The sequence below is a fragment of the Hipposideros armiger genome, unplaced genomic scaffold (assembly GCF_001890085.2).
Source record: "Hipposideros armiger isolate ML-2016 unplaced genomic scaffold, ASM189008v1 scaffold_66, whole genome shotgun sequence".
Classification (NCBI taxonomy): Eukaryota; Metazoa; Chordata; class Mammalia; order Chiroptera; family Hipposideridae; genus Hipposideros; species Hipposideros armiger.
Genome location: NW_017731416.1, coordinates 4,322,103 through 4,339,940, shown reverse-complemented (window position 1 = coordinate 4,339,940; position 17,838 = coordinate 4,322,103). Strand labels below are relative to the sequence as shown.

Sequence of the window (17,838 nt, the reverse complement as noted above, 5' to 3'; positions counted from 1 at the left end):
CCACTCATCATACTAGGCCATGTACCAGAAACTGTAAGTTATATCATCTAAGGCTCACAACGATCCTATCATATAGCTACTCTTTTGTTTTAATAGATGGTACAGTCTTACAAAACTTAAGTAATTCACACAAGTGGGTAAGGTCTCCAAACCCAAGTGTGACTAGAAAGTTCATCTCCTTCAAACTGCCCTATCCCAAAAGATGAGCTAGATTATCTACTTTAGGTGAAGTTCCAATTTCATATGACTCTTAGATCTTTTAATATCAACATTTATTGAGCAAAAACATTTAAGCAATAAAGGGAGTTTCTAGGACTCAAAATTTTGGGAAAAGTATTAAATGAAAAGAAAAATTGAACAATGTATAAAGGATTAAATTCCCTTAAACAAAGCTCCCTCTGAATACAAGTGAAATGTGAGATTTAAAAAAATAGAACTTTGCAAATAAATACTGAAATGGCAAAAAAAGTAAGGAAGACAAAGACTAAGAATGAAGCAAAACCAAGAATACCAGGAGGTAGGCTGCAAACAAAGCCCTGCTCTGCCAGCTGTTTTCTCCACTCCAGAGACTGGACTTTCCATTTTGAGAGTTGTAGGGAACAAGGGAGAAAGGAAATAAAATAGAGAATCCACCAAAGATGGGGAATCCAATAGGAGGCTTACTCAGAAATCTCAACCCAAACAGTTACACCCTCACTGTAAAGGGTGAACAGGGTATAAGCCCACGGTACAGAGGAGGACAGGAAGAAAAAGTTGCTTGGCATTGAGAGAAGGGGGGAGGGGGCACAACCAAACAAAACCTTTCCCCTGAGAATTCAAAACATAAGCCATCCCTCATGCAAGTCTGTAGTTTGAATTTACAATACCTTAAGTACATAAGTAAATTTAAAGATGTTCAGGACTAATAATGTCCATATGCAACTGGCAAATACAAACCTAAAACCTCTTTGCAAGAATGCAACTTGAACCCAAACCTCAAAAAATTCCCACGCCTAAAATTCAAGACATATAAACTCAGGTATAAACATAACCCACCCACCCCCACCCCCAAATACAACGAAACCCAATCATATGAGCAAATAGGACATGATGAGCAATAATGGGCAGAAAAAAGCAGAATCATACTTGCAAAAATTCGTAAATATTGGAAGTATCAGAAAATATAAAGCTGTAATAAAAAAAACCTTTCAAACAAAAACTTGAAAATGAGCAGGAGATTGTAAACAGCAACCAAGCAGATGAGTACTGACTAGGACCCCCCAAAAGAGAAATCCTCCCCAAATGTCCTCCCTCCCCACTGTCAGGCTAGCAAGCAGTGCATAACTAGCAGCACAAGTCTACCTTCATAAGAGGTGGGAGAATATAAAGAGATATCCTGTCTGAAACACAAAAGCACAGGGAAGGCCTAAAACTGAGGGCGGAGCAAGAACGTTTAGAACAATGTTCCAACATGCCAGTCCCACCCCTAACTACAAAGTAACACCAAGCAGAATTTGAAACCACTGGTGCACTGAAGGTAATCATAACAAAAAATAATCCAAACCTATTTCAATTCTAGCAGAAGAGTTGTGTTCATCTCCAGGCCTGAACACTCTCCACCCTCACTCTTTATTCCCTACACACCATTAAATCCAAAATAATGACTCACATAAAAATACTAAGGGGGCAAAACCCAACATTCCACTGCCAAGAGATGAAGCAATCAGCAGAGCAAACCATGAAAATCAGAAATGGTCCAGATGCTCAACTCGCAGAGGACGTAAGCCACTAAGATTAATAAGGTAAAGGCTCAGGGGAAAAGATGGACAATCTGAACGGACAGATGAAGAATTTCAGGGCCAGCCGAATGGCGTGTTGGTTAAGAACTGGCTTGGGATACGAGAGGGCCCCGGTTCGGATCCCACATATGAGGGCCAGTGACACTGCCCTCTACAGCTAAGATGCTGAACAACAGCTCAACCTGGAGCTGGGCTGCCGTGAGTCGCCGGCGACGGCGTGGGCTGCAGTCCCTGTGGCAGTGGGTTGCCATGGGCTACCGTGTGTAGCCAGCAGCCAGCGTGAGCGGCCAGCAGCCGCAGTGAGCGGCCGTCCAGAAGCCGGCGACTGATCTGCCTCACCCGGGAAGAGCGCAATGATGGTGCCAACTTGGGCCAGTGAAGCAACATCCTCCACAACTAGACTGAAGAACAAAACAACAGCAACTTGTCTGTCCCCCTTCCCCCGATTCCCCAATAAAATCTTTAAAAAAAAAATGAATTTCAGCAGACATGCGGAAAATATTAGAGTAAAATGGAAATGTGAGAAACAGTGTGGTACTAGAGATCAAGAATGCCTGTGATAAGCTAGCTCATCAATAGACTTGATGCAACTAAGTTTACAAATCAATGAACTTAAATATAGGTCAACAGAAATTAGCCAAACTAAAATGGGAGAGAAAATAAAAAAGAGTAAAAACACAAAAATGAAAAAATTAAACGACATATTAAAATGTAAGTAAAAAGAAAATTAGTGAATTGTGAAGATAGAGACAAAAAAATAACACATATGCAGTACAAAGTCAGGAAGAGACAGAAAATAAATAACAGATGTAAAGGATAGGCTGAAAAGCCTTAACACATATCTAAACAAATTTCATGAAGGTGATGATAGAAAGAGGAATGAGACAATGTCTGAGAAAATGACTATTTTTCGATTAAAAAAAAGCCTAGAGCAGCCAAACAAATCCAAAGCAGGATAATCAGAAACTAGAACTATAAATTCATACAGAAAAGATAAACAAAAAACTTTAATACAGCCAGAGGGAAAATGTAGATACGATGTAAAAGAAAGGCAGTAAGATTAATAACTGACTTCTCAAAAAACAATGCATGCCAGAAAATAGAATGTATTGATTGTGCTGAGGAAAAAGGATTCTCCTCCTAAAACTGCATTCGTGGCAAAATTATCCTCAACAAAGATGCAAAATAAAGATATTTTCAGGCAAAAAAAAGTGAAATACACCAGGTGAGATGTTTACCAACAAAACTTTATTAAAAAAAATTTTAAAGGGTGTACCTCAGACATAACACAAAAATCTCAGATGCAAGAAATAATTAAAAGCAAAAATGCTAATCACATGGTTAAACCTGAGTAAATAATGACTGCATAAAACAATACAATAAGGCAAAACTTATGGAATAAATAAGTAGAACTAAAATTCTGGACAACAGCAATCACATTTGGATATAGTCAGCAGCATAAAACTTTTGTAAGCTTGGATAACTTCGGTTATTTTTAAGTAGGCATATAAAACTAGCTAGAATTAGAATAAAAAGAATAGACTAAACACAGTATCTAAGGGAGTATAGTTGGTGGAGGACTGGAGAAGAGAACTTCCTATAAAAAGAGAGCAAAAATGAGAGAAAAGAAGACTACAAAGCATACAATGTACAATAGTAAAAGTAAATCCAAACTGTCATTAATCATAATGAATACAAATGAAAGAGTCTTTCCAGGTAGAAAACAATCTTACAACAAATGCAGAAAAAGAGGTATTAGTCCCCACATATTAAGGCTCACAGAATCCTGATACAAAAATATGACAAAAGAGTACCAGAAATTAAAATTATAGGTTAACATTGCATTAAGAAATAATGAATGCAAGAACCTTAAACTCGATTATCAAACTAGGCCCAGAAAAAATGACAGCAAATAGCTCAAGTCATGCAAGGGTAGTTTGATATTAGGAAAATCTATCAATATAAATCATATTAAGAGAATAAGAGAAAAAGGCATAGATCAGTGTAACAAATGAAGAAGTTTTTATAAGTATCAATATCCTTTCCCGATAAGTTTTAGCAACATTTTTTGATACTCAAGATAACCCATTTACGTTACCAGAAACTTCTGACAGAATCCCAATAGTTTTTGATATTTGTTTGCTTTCTGACACACAAAAAATCCCAAAGATATCTGCTACTCCACCTGTGATATAAGCCATTATTTCATAGAGGCTTGTATATTCTTTTAGTGGGGGAATGGTGTTTACTCATCATAATCTGGGTTCTGTAACAACTAGGAATGGTAAAAACTACTAGACTGTCACTGCTTCTAAGTTTTTACAATGAAAAACTCCAGTAAACATTTTTTTCATAAAGTGAATCAACTTTGGCAAAATTTTAAAGAGGAAAAAAATGTCATGTGTTGATGCTGACATTTCCTATTCAAGCTATGGACTAGAGTTTTTAATAGCTTTGATTTTGTATACTTTTAAAAAATTTTATAACATTTATTAGCTCAAAAAGTATAAGATTTCTTTATTGTTTTATTTTTTAAATTATTTTTTGTTACAGTTGACATTCAATATTATTTTATATTAGTTTAAGGTGTACAGCAGAGTGGTTAGACATTTAGATAACTTATACAGTGATCCCCCATCAGTCTAGTACCCACCTGACACAAGACATAATTGTTAAAAAATTATTGACTATATTCTCTATGCTGTACATCCCCATGACTATTTTGTTAACTACCAATTTGTACTTTTTAATCCCTTCACCTTTTTCACCTAGACCCCAACACCCCTCCCCTCTGGCAACCATCAATTTGTATCTATGAGTCTGGTCTTTTACTTCCTTGGTTAAATTTATTCCTAGGTATTTTATTTTTTGATGCAATTGTAAACGGAATTGTTATTCTTAATTTCCATTTCTGATGGTTCGTTATTGGTGTGTAAAATTGCAACAGGTTTCTGAATATTAATTTTTTATCCTGCTACTTTACTAAATTCATTTATCAGTTCTAAGAGTTTTTTGGTAGAATCTTCAGGTTTCTTTCTATATATAGTACCATGTTCTCTGAAAGTAATGAAAGTTTTATTTCTTCCTTCCTTTCCAATTTTGATGCCTTTTATTTCTTTTTCTTCTGATTGCTGTGGCAAGGACTTCCAATACTATGCTGAATAAAAGCGGTGAAAGCGGACATTCTTGTCTTGTTCCTGATCTTAAGGAGAATGCTTTAGCTTTTCCCCATTGAGTATATTAGCTGTGGATTTGTTGTATATGTCCTTTACTATGTTGAGGTATGTTCCCTTTATTCCCACTTTGCTGAGTTTTTATTATAAATGGATGTTGGATTTTTGTCAAACGCTTTTCCTGCATACATTGATATGATTTTTATCTTTCACTTTGTTTATGTGGTGTATCATGTTAATTGATTTGCACATATTGAGCCAACTTTGCATTCCAGGAATAAACCCCAAGTAATCATGGTGTATGTATGATCTTTTTAATGTATTGCTGAATTGTTTGCTAATATTTTGTTGAGGATTTTTGCATCTATGTTCATCAGGGATATTGGCATATAATTTTTTTTAGTCATGTCCTAGGTTTTAGAATCAAGTAATGGTGGCCTCGTAAAATGACCTTGGAAGCTTTCCCTCCTCTTGAATTTTCTGGAATAGTTTGAGGAGGATAGGTGTTAATTTTTCTTTGAATGTTTGGTAAAATTCATCCGTGATGCCATGTGGTCGAGGACTTTTGTTAGTTGGGAGTTTTTTGATGCATTTTCCCAGGTGGTCCAATTTGTTGGCATATAATTGTTCGTAATATTTTCTTATAATCCTTTGTATTCCTGTGGTGTCAGTTGTCATCTCTGTCATTTCTGCTTTTATTTGGATCTTCTCTCTTGTTTTCTTGATGAGCTTGGCTAAAGGTTTATCAATTTTGTTTATCTTTTCAAAGAACCTGCTCTTGATTTTATTGACCTTTTGTATTGCTTTTTAGACTCTACTTCATTGATTTCCTCTTTCATCTTTAATATTTCCTTCCTTCCACTCACTTTGGACTTTGTTTGATGTTCTTTTTCTAGTTCCTTTAAGAGCAGGATTAGATTGTTTAGTTGAGACTTTTTTTTTCTTGAGGTATGCCTGTGCTGCTATGAATTTCCCTCTTAGGACTGCTTTCACTATGTCCCACAGATTTGGGGTCACTGTGTTATTATTTTCATTTATCTTGAGGTATCTTTAGATTTCTTCCTTGATCTTGTTGTTAATCCCTTCATAATTTAGTAGCATGTTATTTAGCTTCCACATTTGTGTGTTTTTCAGTTTTCTTATAATTGATTTCTAGTTTCATATTAATGTGGTCAGAGAAGGAAGGTGATTTGATTTCAACCTTCTTAAATTTATTGTTTTGCAGCCTAACCTGTGGTCTACCCTAGAAAATGCTCCATGTGAATTTAAAAATCACGTATATTCTGCTGCTTTGGGGTGAAATCCTCTAAAAATATCAATTAAATCCATCTGGTATAATGTGTCATTTAAGGCCGCTGTTTCTTTGATGATTTTCTGTCTGGAAGATCTGACCATTGGTGTCAATGGGGTGTTAAAGTGCCCTACTATGATTGCATTACTGTCGATTTCTCCCTTTATGTTGGTCAATATTTGCTTTATATATATATTTTGGTGCTTCTATGTTGGAGACTGTTTACAAGGGTTATATCTCCTTATTGGGTTGATCCCTTTATCATTATGTAATTTATCTCTTTGTCTCCTATTATAGACTTTGTTTTAAAGTCTGTTTTGTCTGATATAAGTATTGCTACCAATTTTTGTTGTTGTTAATTTCCATTTGCATGAAATATCTTTTTCCACTCCTTTAATTTCAGTCTGTTGTCTTCGATCATAGGCAGGTCTCTTGTGGACAGAATATATACAGATCATCTTTTCTTATCCATTCAGCAACCCTATATCTTTTGACTGGAGCATTTAATCCACTTACATTTTTAAAGTGATTATTGATACATACATAGTTATTGCCATCTTATTATTCATATTTGCTTTTTCTGTATAATATTTTTATGTTGGAAAGAATTGTTAATAATATATATAGTATTAATTATATAATTATAATTAGTTATAAATTGTAATTATTTCCAATTAAATATATCTTAATATAGAAAAATTTTTATTATATACATGTTATCTATACATATATAATAGCTTTAACAATATCATTACCGGCAACATCATGATACTACAAAATCTTGGTTCCTAATGATTTGTGTGTGTGTGATTAAATATATATATATATATATATATATATAAATTTATATACTTATGTATATATTATAATTAGCTATATATTTAATTACATGTCTATATATACACATATAAAAAATGTTTAAAATATTACCATCACTACTAAAACAGCAGTCTTAGCTAGCACTTTGTCCTTATGACTTGTCCCACTAAGAATGAACAGACAAAAAACTGTATTTTAATGTCACCATAAATAATTCTTGGTGGAACTGTACCAATGATTTCACATATATTAAATTCACTTGTTTGGGTTTATTTGAGGGAGATTACATTTCTTCTCCGTTCTGAATTAATTAAATAAAAAGATTTACATGGCTCCACTAAATAGCTCTTTTATCCTGTTTTTTTTCGAGTTCTTGCTTTTTTATCCTTCCTAATGTACTAGGCACAAAACAAACCATACCTGATAGCTTCATTCATTGGGATCTCATTAAATTTACAAGTTAATCTATGGAAAATTAATACCTTTATGATGGTTACTCCATAATTAGAAACATGGTATCTCAATTTTTGTCTTTTGGGAGTATTTAAAAGTCATGTCTTTGGAAATTTAAGTTTATGCTGAAGTAGTTTATGTAGTTATTGTAAATGTATTCTTATGTGACATATTTATGTTATACGAGGTCAGTTTCTCGATCCCAATAAAATTTGTTGAGATTTTGATGGGTGCTGCATTGAATATATATTTGGAGACAATTTATGTCTTAAAAATATTGATTCAATTGATTTAAAGCTAAGGAAGAACTCAAAAATTCTGTGTGGTTTCCTGTGTAGAGGTGTTCCACAACTTTTGTTAGATTTATTCTGATGTATATGGATGTTTTCTGACATTTATAAATAGTATGTTTACTAAATTCCATTTTTCTAATTTTTTCTTACTTATTAAAGAAATACAATTGATTTCTGAATGAGTATCCAGTGACTTGCTGAAAGTATTTATAATTATTTCTAATAGTTCATATCTAGGTATTTTTCACTTTTCTACACGTAAATCATATAATTTCTGAATGAGTTTTACATTTTCTTTACCAATCTATCGTTTTTCCCCTTGCGTAAACGTACTTTATAGGACCTCTTAGTCAGTGGTTTTGGTATTGGTAAGCTTTCTTGACATCCTCCCAAATTCAAGGACCAAGTTTTCTGTACTTTGTCCTTTTACTGTAGAGTTTATGCAGATACCTTTACTAAAATTATGCAAGATTCCTTCTTTTCCTAGCTTGCTCAAGTTTTTTAAAATGAATGGATTTTGAGTATTATCAAATGCTTTTTTTGTATACATAATCACCTGACATTTCTTTAATTGTGTTAAATGTAGTGAATCACATTTATTAAATTACATTGCAACTCTGGGAATAAATTCAACTTAATCATGAGGTGTTATCCTTTCTATGTATCACTGGGATTTGATTCCTTAATAGTTTTAAGATTTTAAAATCTAATATCATAAAAACAAACAAAAAACTGACCTGTAATATTGCTTTTGTGTAATGTCCTTATCAAGTTTTGCTGTCAAAATTAAACTGGGCTCGGGTCAGCCGAGTGGCGCGTTGGTTAAGAACTGGCTTGGGACGCCAGAGGACCCCGGTTCGGATCCCACATATGAGGGCCAGTGACACTGTCCTCTACAGCTAAGATGCTGAACAACAGCTCAACCTGGAGCTGGGCCAGCGACAGCGTAGGCTGCAGCCCCTGCTGCAGAGGGTTGCCATGGGCTACCGTGTGTAGCCAGCAGCCACCGTGAGCAGCTGTCCAGAAGCCGGCGACTGATCTGCCTCGCCCAGGAAGAGCACAATGATGGTGCCAACTTGGGCCAGTAAAGCAACGTCCTCCACAACTAGACTGAAGAACAAAAGGACAGCAACTTGTCTGTTCCCCTTCCCCCAATTCCCCAGAGCTGTTCCCATCCCCCAATTCCCGAATAAAAATCTTTATAAAAAAAAAATTAAACTGGGCTTTTACACGTTACTTGTGACTTTTAAATTTTAAAAAATTAAACTTGGCTCATTAAAAAGGAAACGTATTCGATCTTTCTCTATTTCCTATCAGACTATGTATTATTTCTTTAAATGTTTAAAGAAATTCACCAGTGAAACTGTGTCGGTCTGATTTTCTACATGGAAAGATCTGTAATTAGAAATTCCTTTTTCGAGATACTGGATTATGTAAATTTTCTGTTTCTGTGTGTGGTGCCAGTTTTGGTAGGCTGTGTTTTTCAAGAAATTTGACTATGTAAAACTTCAAACTTATTTACTTTAAATTTTTCATAATATCCATTCTTTTATTATTTTTGAAATATTCATTAGATTCATCAGAATGTATTCTCACCCCTGACACTGGTTATATAACATCTGTTTTATTATTTTGACATGGATTTATCAATTTTCTTACTGTTTTCTGAGAACCGACTTTCGCCTCTGTTGATCCACTTTAAATTTGCTTTATATGCCATTGATTTTCATATTTATTATTATTTCTTGGATTTCTAATTGTCAGTATAGTTCGCTGCTAATTTTCTGATGTGCATACTGAACTTACTGAATATCAGCCTTTTATCTTATACCATTAAGGCTTAACTGCTCAGCAAGAAAGTCTTACTCTGGATTTTACATGTTTTGTTATCATCTTCATTCAGTTCAAAATATTTTCTCATTTTCATAGTGATTCTTCTTTCACAAGTGATTTAAAGTATAATCCTGAATTTCAAAAGTTGTATTTTTTTCTAGTTGCTATTGTAGTTGGTTTTAAAATTAATTTGATGGTGGTCAAAAACTATAAACTGTAACATTTTAAGTCTTGATTTTTTTCAGATATGCTTTATGTTCCAGCATATGGTCCTTTTAAAAATATTCCAAGTGTACTTCAAAAGTAGATATATTCTGTTGTTGATGTAGTGCTCTCTATGTCTTTCAATGTGTAGATTCAAATCTTTTAAAATTTCTGGTGAATTTTTTTTACTATAGCTTTAAATATTAGCTCTTTTTCATTGATTCTCCCCTTTCCCCTAGGACTCCAAAACTATGAATGGTATTCCTGCATTGCCTGTCTTTAATTTCCACTCTTTGCTCTAATACTTGTTTTTCCCTCAACTTTGACATATAACTGACACGAGTATGTATAAAACTGTGTACGTTTAAGGTGTACAATGTGTAGATTTGATACAATTCATTTTTTTTTCTTGTCTTTGTATTTATTTTTTTAAGCTGAGCCATCCTGCCACCTGTTGGCAGCTCAGCAGCAACTCAGCTCGGGCTGGAACTCGAACCGCTATTGCCCAGAGCTCTCTCTTCAGCAAGCTCTTAACCAACTGAGCCACTCTGCTGGCCCGATTTGATACATTTATATACACTGCAAAAACAATTACCACCAATCATATCATTAGCTAATACCTCAATCATGTCATATAATTACCATTTCACTTTTGTGGTGAAAATGTTTAAGATCTGCTCTCTCAGCAACTTTCAAGTATATAATACAGTATCTCTGACACTTTTTACTTCATTCTTTGTATCATTTTCATTCACTTGGGACTTTTCCTGCCTTTCTTTGATGTACCTTAAATTTTCATTTGACTCTATTCTTCCTGGAGCACCTTATAATTTATTTGCTTCTAAGATAACTTTTTTTCTTTGTCTTTCATTTCTTTACTGAGGTCACACTCTTTTGATTCCATTTTCATTTTGTTTATTTTCTTTACTTGGTTTTTAAATTTGATTCTACATTTAAAAAAAACTATCCTCAAATGCTTGATTGAATCTATGTAACTCTTAAGTATGATTACAGTTTTTTTTAAAGATTTTATTGGGTAATTGGGGGAGGGGAACACTGGGGACTCAGGGAAGAGGAACAGACAAGCCGCCATCCCCCTATTCTTCAGTCTAGTTGTGGAGGACGTCGCTTCACTGGCGAATGTTGGTATTATAACTGCGCTCTTTCTGGGTGAGGCAGTCGCTTGCCAGCCATTGGACAGCCGCTCATGGTGGCTCACACCAGCTCACACGAACTGCCAGCCAGCCCCACTGCAGCCTACACCGTCGCCAGCGACTCACTGCAGCACGACTCCAGGTCAAGCTGTTGTTCACCATCTTAGCGGTAGAGGGTGCAGCGTCACTGGCCCTCATGAGGGATTTGAACAGGGGCCCTGCCCCTCAGAGCCAGTGTCCCAAGACAACTCTTAACCAACACGCCATTTGGCCAGCCCTATGATTACAGTTTTCATCTTCATGGATTTTTTCTGGGGTGAGGAGAATTTCCCACAGTTGATATGTAATTAATCTCGGTTTTTCATATTTTGTAACAGCCATATATATGGATTTATTAATCTTCCCTTTTTACCTTTTTGTGGTATTAAGATGTTTTTACAAGATTCCTAGTTTAAAATCATCCTCTTTTGTCAAATACTGTACTTTGAAATCCAGATATTTTAGGATAGATTTTTTTTTTCTTTCTGTTACCTGGTGGGAGGGGTTGTAAGACCTTAATATATATTTTTTAAGGTAGAGTCTAATTCTTTTATTTTATCAAAATCAGCAGACACAAAACACAAAGAAATATGGTGGTAAGACCTTGATTTTGTGTTCACTTTGACTTGTAGAAACTTAAAACTTCCTCATGTGCTTTTCTTCTTCAGCACTGAAATGCAAAAGGGAGCTTGTTTCCTTTTTACCTTTTGTCTTAATCCTGAAACTATGCATTTAGAATACCTCTGCAAATCACTCATAGTTTAAAATAACTTCCCTATATTTCCTGTTCTGATCGCTCGCTCTCTTGCTCTCTCTCTCCCTCACACACGTTTAATTTTAAACAGTGCAGAGTTAGTCTTTCTGTCAAGTGTAGGTCAACCTTAGGTCCATTTACTAGCTTGCATTTTCTGCTGGGTTGGCCTATGATCACCAGCAAGCCTTGCTGAGGGCTGGGAGTAGAGATATGAGAGATCACATGCAGTGGAACTGGTGGTTTCTTTCCTTTTATTTGCAATTATTTTCAAGTTTGGGCATTTTCTGTTTTCAAGTTATGCTGTGAGCATGGTTTGTGTGTAGATCTCTTTTACCCTTGTGGTAGAGCTGCACTGTTTTTGAAGGAAATATTGGGAGACAAGTGGTTAAGCTATTACGACTTTGGCTACTCAGAAAAAGTGAGATTTAAAAGTTAAAATAATGAACTAATCAAATTCTATAAAACAATGCAGGTAAAAAGAGCAATAATATTGTCATCTAATAAGCATGATTCCAAAAAGTTGTAAGAGGGAAAGAAAGTTGATAGATCTAAATAAATAAATGACAGAAAATTCATTTTAGATATACAGTTAAAAAAATGATAAATTTACAGTCTCTTATAAATGAAAAGACATTTACTTACACATGTAAAGCTCTTATAAGAAATAATGCAATGTGAAATACGTTATAGGGAATATAATCAATAATGCTGTAAAGACTATGTAGGGTGTCAGATGGGTACTGGACTTATCAGGGGGATCACTTCATAAATTATATAAATGCCTAACCACTGTATTGTACTCCTGAAACTAATAAAAAATAATATTGAATGTGAACTATAATTATATATATATATATATATATATATATATATATATATATATATACAGAGGATGCCAAAAAAAGTATACACATTTTAAGAAAGGAAAAAAACTGTATTAAAATTACGCTGATGGTAACCACTTTGAGCACCTCTTGTAATTGCAGAAGTCAAACCTGACTTGTATTCATCATTTGTTATTGGTATATATTGAGTATTACAATTTTAATACAGTTTTTTCCTTTCTTAAAATGTGTATACATTTTTTTGTCACTGTGTGTGTGTGTGTGTGTGTGTGTTATCATCACGGGATATGAAGTACAACATAGGGAATACAGTCAGTGGTACTGTAATAGTTATGTACAGTGTCAGATGGGTAGTAGACTTGGTGGTATTATCACTTTTTGAGGGGTGTAAATGTCTAATCATTATGTTGTTTTGTACACCTAAAACTCATAAAAAATTTTTTAAAAATAATCCAAGTATTGGGTTGTAGGAAAGGTCATGACGTATTTTTCTATGTTCTGCATTGCAAAAATGCGTCATGACTTTTCCGACAACCCAACAGAAAAATGGGAAAGAGATATAATAATAATAAAAAACCTGCATGAAGCATGTAAGAATATGCACAAGACAAGGTGATTTCCTTATAACGTGTTAGATTAAGATGACTAACATACCAGGTGATGAGGAAGGTGTTCAGTAACAGGCATTCCCAGTCACCAGTGGAGTTATTCAAATTTGCACAAATAAATATATAATAAAACCATTTGATAGCACTTATCAAAATAGTAAATATGTACTTGTAAACACATATACACTCAGACCAAACATTTTTATGAAATTCTAAATAATTTCATCTAAAAAATACACAGATGTACCAAAGATTTGTACTGGTATAAAATGTTCAGCACATTTTTGCAGTTTAAAAGATGTAATATTAGTGAATAATTTAAAACAAAAAAAAAAAGAAAAAAACCCAAAATTCATTAATATGATGAAATGACAATAAAATCCTTCAGAAATCTCAGAAATAAAAATCTTTCATTATTTTGGATTATTTTCTCCTGTAACTCATAAAGCATTTTAAACCATGCTGATCAATAAAATATGATTTTGCAATTTAAAAATTACCAACCATAAATATATATATGTGTGTATACACACACACACACACACACACACACACACACACACACACACACAAATATATATACACACACAAATATATATACCTGATTTCATTTTTTTGGTGATTTTAAACATTTTATGTGTACATGTATTTTTTTCTGCAACATTTGAGTCTAAATTGAATAGAGTTCTTCTTGACCCCAAATATGTCAACATGTATTTCCTAAGAACAAAGACTTTGTCTTACATAACCCCAGTAACAGTTATTAAAATCAGGAAATTCAATATTATGTAATCTGCAGTCCATATTCAAATTTCATCAATTCTCCAGAAGCATCATTTATAGCTATGCCCTCTCCTCCAATATTTAGTATAAGATCAAGCATTTTAGTTATGTCTCTTTTTTTCTCCTTTAATATGGAACAGGTTCCTCAGTCTGTTTCTTGACATTGGGATATTTTAAGAGAACAGGCGAGTCAATTTGTATAATGTCTTCAATTTGGTTTGTCTGATACGTCACAATGATTAGATTCAGGTATGCATTTCTGGCAGGAATATATCACAGAGATGATGTTTTCTCCTTCTCAGTAAATCATATCAGGAGTAGTATGATATCAGTTTGTGTCCATATTGATGGTGGTAGCAATGATTTTTGTTACGGTGGTAACCTCCAAGTCCCCTAAAATTGGGTAATTTTTCCCCTCGTTAATGGTTTGTGGGGAGATAACTGAGACTATGTAAGTGTTCTGCTTCTCATTAAACATTAGTGACAAGGTTTACCATTCAATAATCATTTTCTAGCATAATCATTCCTTCCGAATTCATTAGCTGGCATTAGACGATCAGGAAAAACTTTCCCTTTTCCTTCATTCATTCACATCAATAGGACTTACCAATTCTTATATTATACAAAGGGGTCCTACCAATTACTTTGATTTTCTTTTTTTGTTTTTAATTTGGATTCCCAAATTGCCCCAGATTTGGCCAATGTATGTTCCTTCAATCTGGTTCCTCTGTCTTTTTACCTGGTCCTTCTAATTCTCAGAATAGTTCCTTACTTTATAGGGTGGGTGATGGAAATATATTTTGATAGGGACGTAGGTTATGAGGGGTATGCATTTGTAAAATCTCAACAAAATGTACACTTAAATTATATCTATATGTGTATGTTAATGTTCTAGCTAATAGTGTTTTCTACAATGTTATGGGCCAACACACTTAAACAACCTTATGTGTTTAAGTAAATCTTTTGATGATAATGGAAACCAAGTTTCTCATTGTTAGAGAAAGAAGGTATAAAGAGGGAAAACCAGAACTCTGGGTTTTAAATATAATATAGATATAAAAAATTATAGACTTGCACATATAAGTGTTTATATATACCCACACTCAGATGTATTTTCCAGCTGTGTTCCCTGAGAGGCCCTAATAGCAATGAGGCACCTGGAACAATGAAAACAAAGAGCAGCCAGATTCAGTTTCTAAATAATATTCTTCTCCACTACAAGCCAACAGGTGTCCTCAGAGAAAAAACTAACTCCAGGTGTGGGGTGGGAAAAGTAAAGCTTTCCCTTTAATTTAAAAATAAAAGTAATTTAATAATTAAATACACTGAACTGTAGACTTAAAAATGGCTAAGATAGTACATTTTATGTTGTGTCTTTTACCACCATAAAATAAAACAAAAGGTATATGTGAACACTGCAGTAAGAGCATTACTATTTTCCCATAAAGTATGAGAGATACAAAATACATCAACTGACAAATAAACGAAAAAGTAAGTACTGCCTGAGAGTTTTCTTGCCATATTCCTCAACACATTTATTTAAAAGAGACAGTCTGAGGCCTTAATAGAAATGTCATCTATATCAACGCTTAAAGAAAATAAACATAAAACAATACAAAGTTTAAGCCTTGAACAAACTTGAATCCAAGCACAATTCACTGAATACTTAATACACAGATAGCACTCTGCAGAATAAGACATAATCGCTGCCTTTTAAGAGTTTAAAATCCAATTGTTTTTATAAAATATAGGACACTGAATTCACGATAATGCAGATGATCCAGTTTGGGGAAGAGAAAACAGAAAAGATTTGAAGATGTCAATCTGACTATGGCACCATAAAATGGAAAAGTGGTTTCGTTTTGAGCCCTGACATTAAAATACTTCACTAAGAATTCAACCTCTCGTCTCAATAGTTTAAATCAAATCAGATGACATGATCATCTACATGAGATGTTAGTAGGACAATGAGTCCATTCAGTGTAAGCTATCTTCTAGTAAGGTCATCTCAGAACAAGGTAAAAGGGAGCTGTGTTCTGGATTCTTCTACTGCTGGTAAAAAAAAAAAAAAAAAAAGCCAAATTTTCTAAAGTTACATCATCTACCTAGCTTTCTTAGGAAAAAGTAAAGAATTATTCCTTAAGTACACTCTTAAAGTAAAAGATATTAAGATCTAAACCATTTCTTACTTGGATATGGATATAGCTGAGTCTTTCCTTTTTTCTATTTCTTTCCCTCAAGTTGAGGGCACAGAATATGTTCTAAGGTTATTAACTACATTAAAAAGGAAAGAAAAATCAGCGTTCCTGTTTAAAGCCTTTAAATTTTTTGGTAAAAGTGGTAAAAGAAACTACCAAATTTGGAACATATTATATATAATTGTATCATGTTTCAAATTCTCTCAAGGATCACAAAAATTTTTAAGTAGATGAAAAATGTATCAAACTTGGTAGATGGTTCTAATGCTACTTAATCAAATATTCAAAAAGTCATAGTAATAGAACCTTTCTGAGTGTTTAAAAGCCTACTACATTTAAGTTGAAACTGAAGCATATTCAAACAACAATTCAGCATTCTTAAAGTTCTTACCACAATCATTTCTGAAGGCTCTAATACAAGACAATCACATCCTCTTTTTCCTCCAAACTGCTTACCAAAACTATAAAAACAGAAAAACAATTTCTTTAGCAAAGGTTATAAATAAAATATATCAATATAGGAAAACAACAAACAACTAAAAAAAGAACTAAACAAATAACTAAAAAAACCAAGAAATTCTGACCCTATAATTTATATTATTAAGATTTTCTTAAACAAAACTTTCCTCTTACGTGCCCAGATATAACTGATCAATACAGTTCTGTGTAAAAATTCTTTTAAAATTGTCTGCCTTTAACTAGTCTTTAAAACTTATTATAAAAGATGGCTGCCTAATCTCAAATTTTGAACATCTATCAGTATGTGTTAAACTAAAGTAAAAACACACCTAATATAGAGTAAAGCCACAATTATAAAATATTTTATAAAAGTAAATCATTATAGTATTTTGGAACAGTATTAGATAATAGATAAAAACTTTTTAAATATACACATTTGAATATATAAAGGAATGTAGTTAAGATACAGAAGTGATTCATTAAAAAAATAAGTATTGGAGCTATTAGATAGCTCTTTGATAAAAAACTAACACTGGATCAGTGCTAAGAGAAATTGTATTTTTATATTCTTCATATGGGAGAAAAATTTCTAAGTAAATCAAAACAGAAAGCATTCATAAAGAAAAAGATTGATGTTTTCATTACAAGAGATAAACAGAATTTTTAAAAACTTGGGTAATAAAAAATACAGTAAAACCTTGGATTGTGAGTAACTTGGTTTGCGAGTGTTCTGCAAGAAGAGCAAATATTTCTAATATATTTTAACATGGTAAACGAGCGATGTCTTGCAATACGAGTAGTTTATTTCCAGAATGAATTATACTTGCAAACCAAGGTATTACTGTACTTGCTAATTATGAGACAAAATATTAACATACTGAATAGGCAGAGTGCAGTTAAATTACAAAAGCAATCTAAAATGTTACATAAATGAAAATTAAGTACCATAACCAATTATAAAATTTATATAGAATTTATTCCCAAAATAACCAGATTAAAAAAAAACCTCTACTAATAATGCAAAAAGAATAAAATATCAAAAAATAAACTTAATAAAGAAATACAGAAGTCATTTATAAAAAAACTATAAAATTTTATTGATGGACTGGAAATAGGGCTTGAACAAAAGCGGTAACATAGCATGTACTTTAATA

At 33.2% G+C, this 17,838-nt stretch overlaps 1 protein-coding gene across 1 annotated transcript in view; it reads right to left on the bottom strand.

The window, feature by feature from the left end:
- Positions 1 to 17,838, bottom strand: part of RAPGEF6 (Rap guanine nucleotide exchange factor 6) — a 211,190-nt gene that overhangs the window by 135,749 nt on the left and 57,603 nt on the right. The window contains exon 5 of the mRNA XM_019642167.1: positions 16,617 to 16,686. Within this exon, the coding sequence (XP_019497712.1) occupies positions 16,617 to 16,686 (70 nt within the window). The remainder of the gene's footprint in view (positions 1 to 16,616; positions 16,687 to 17,838) is intronic.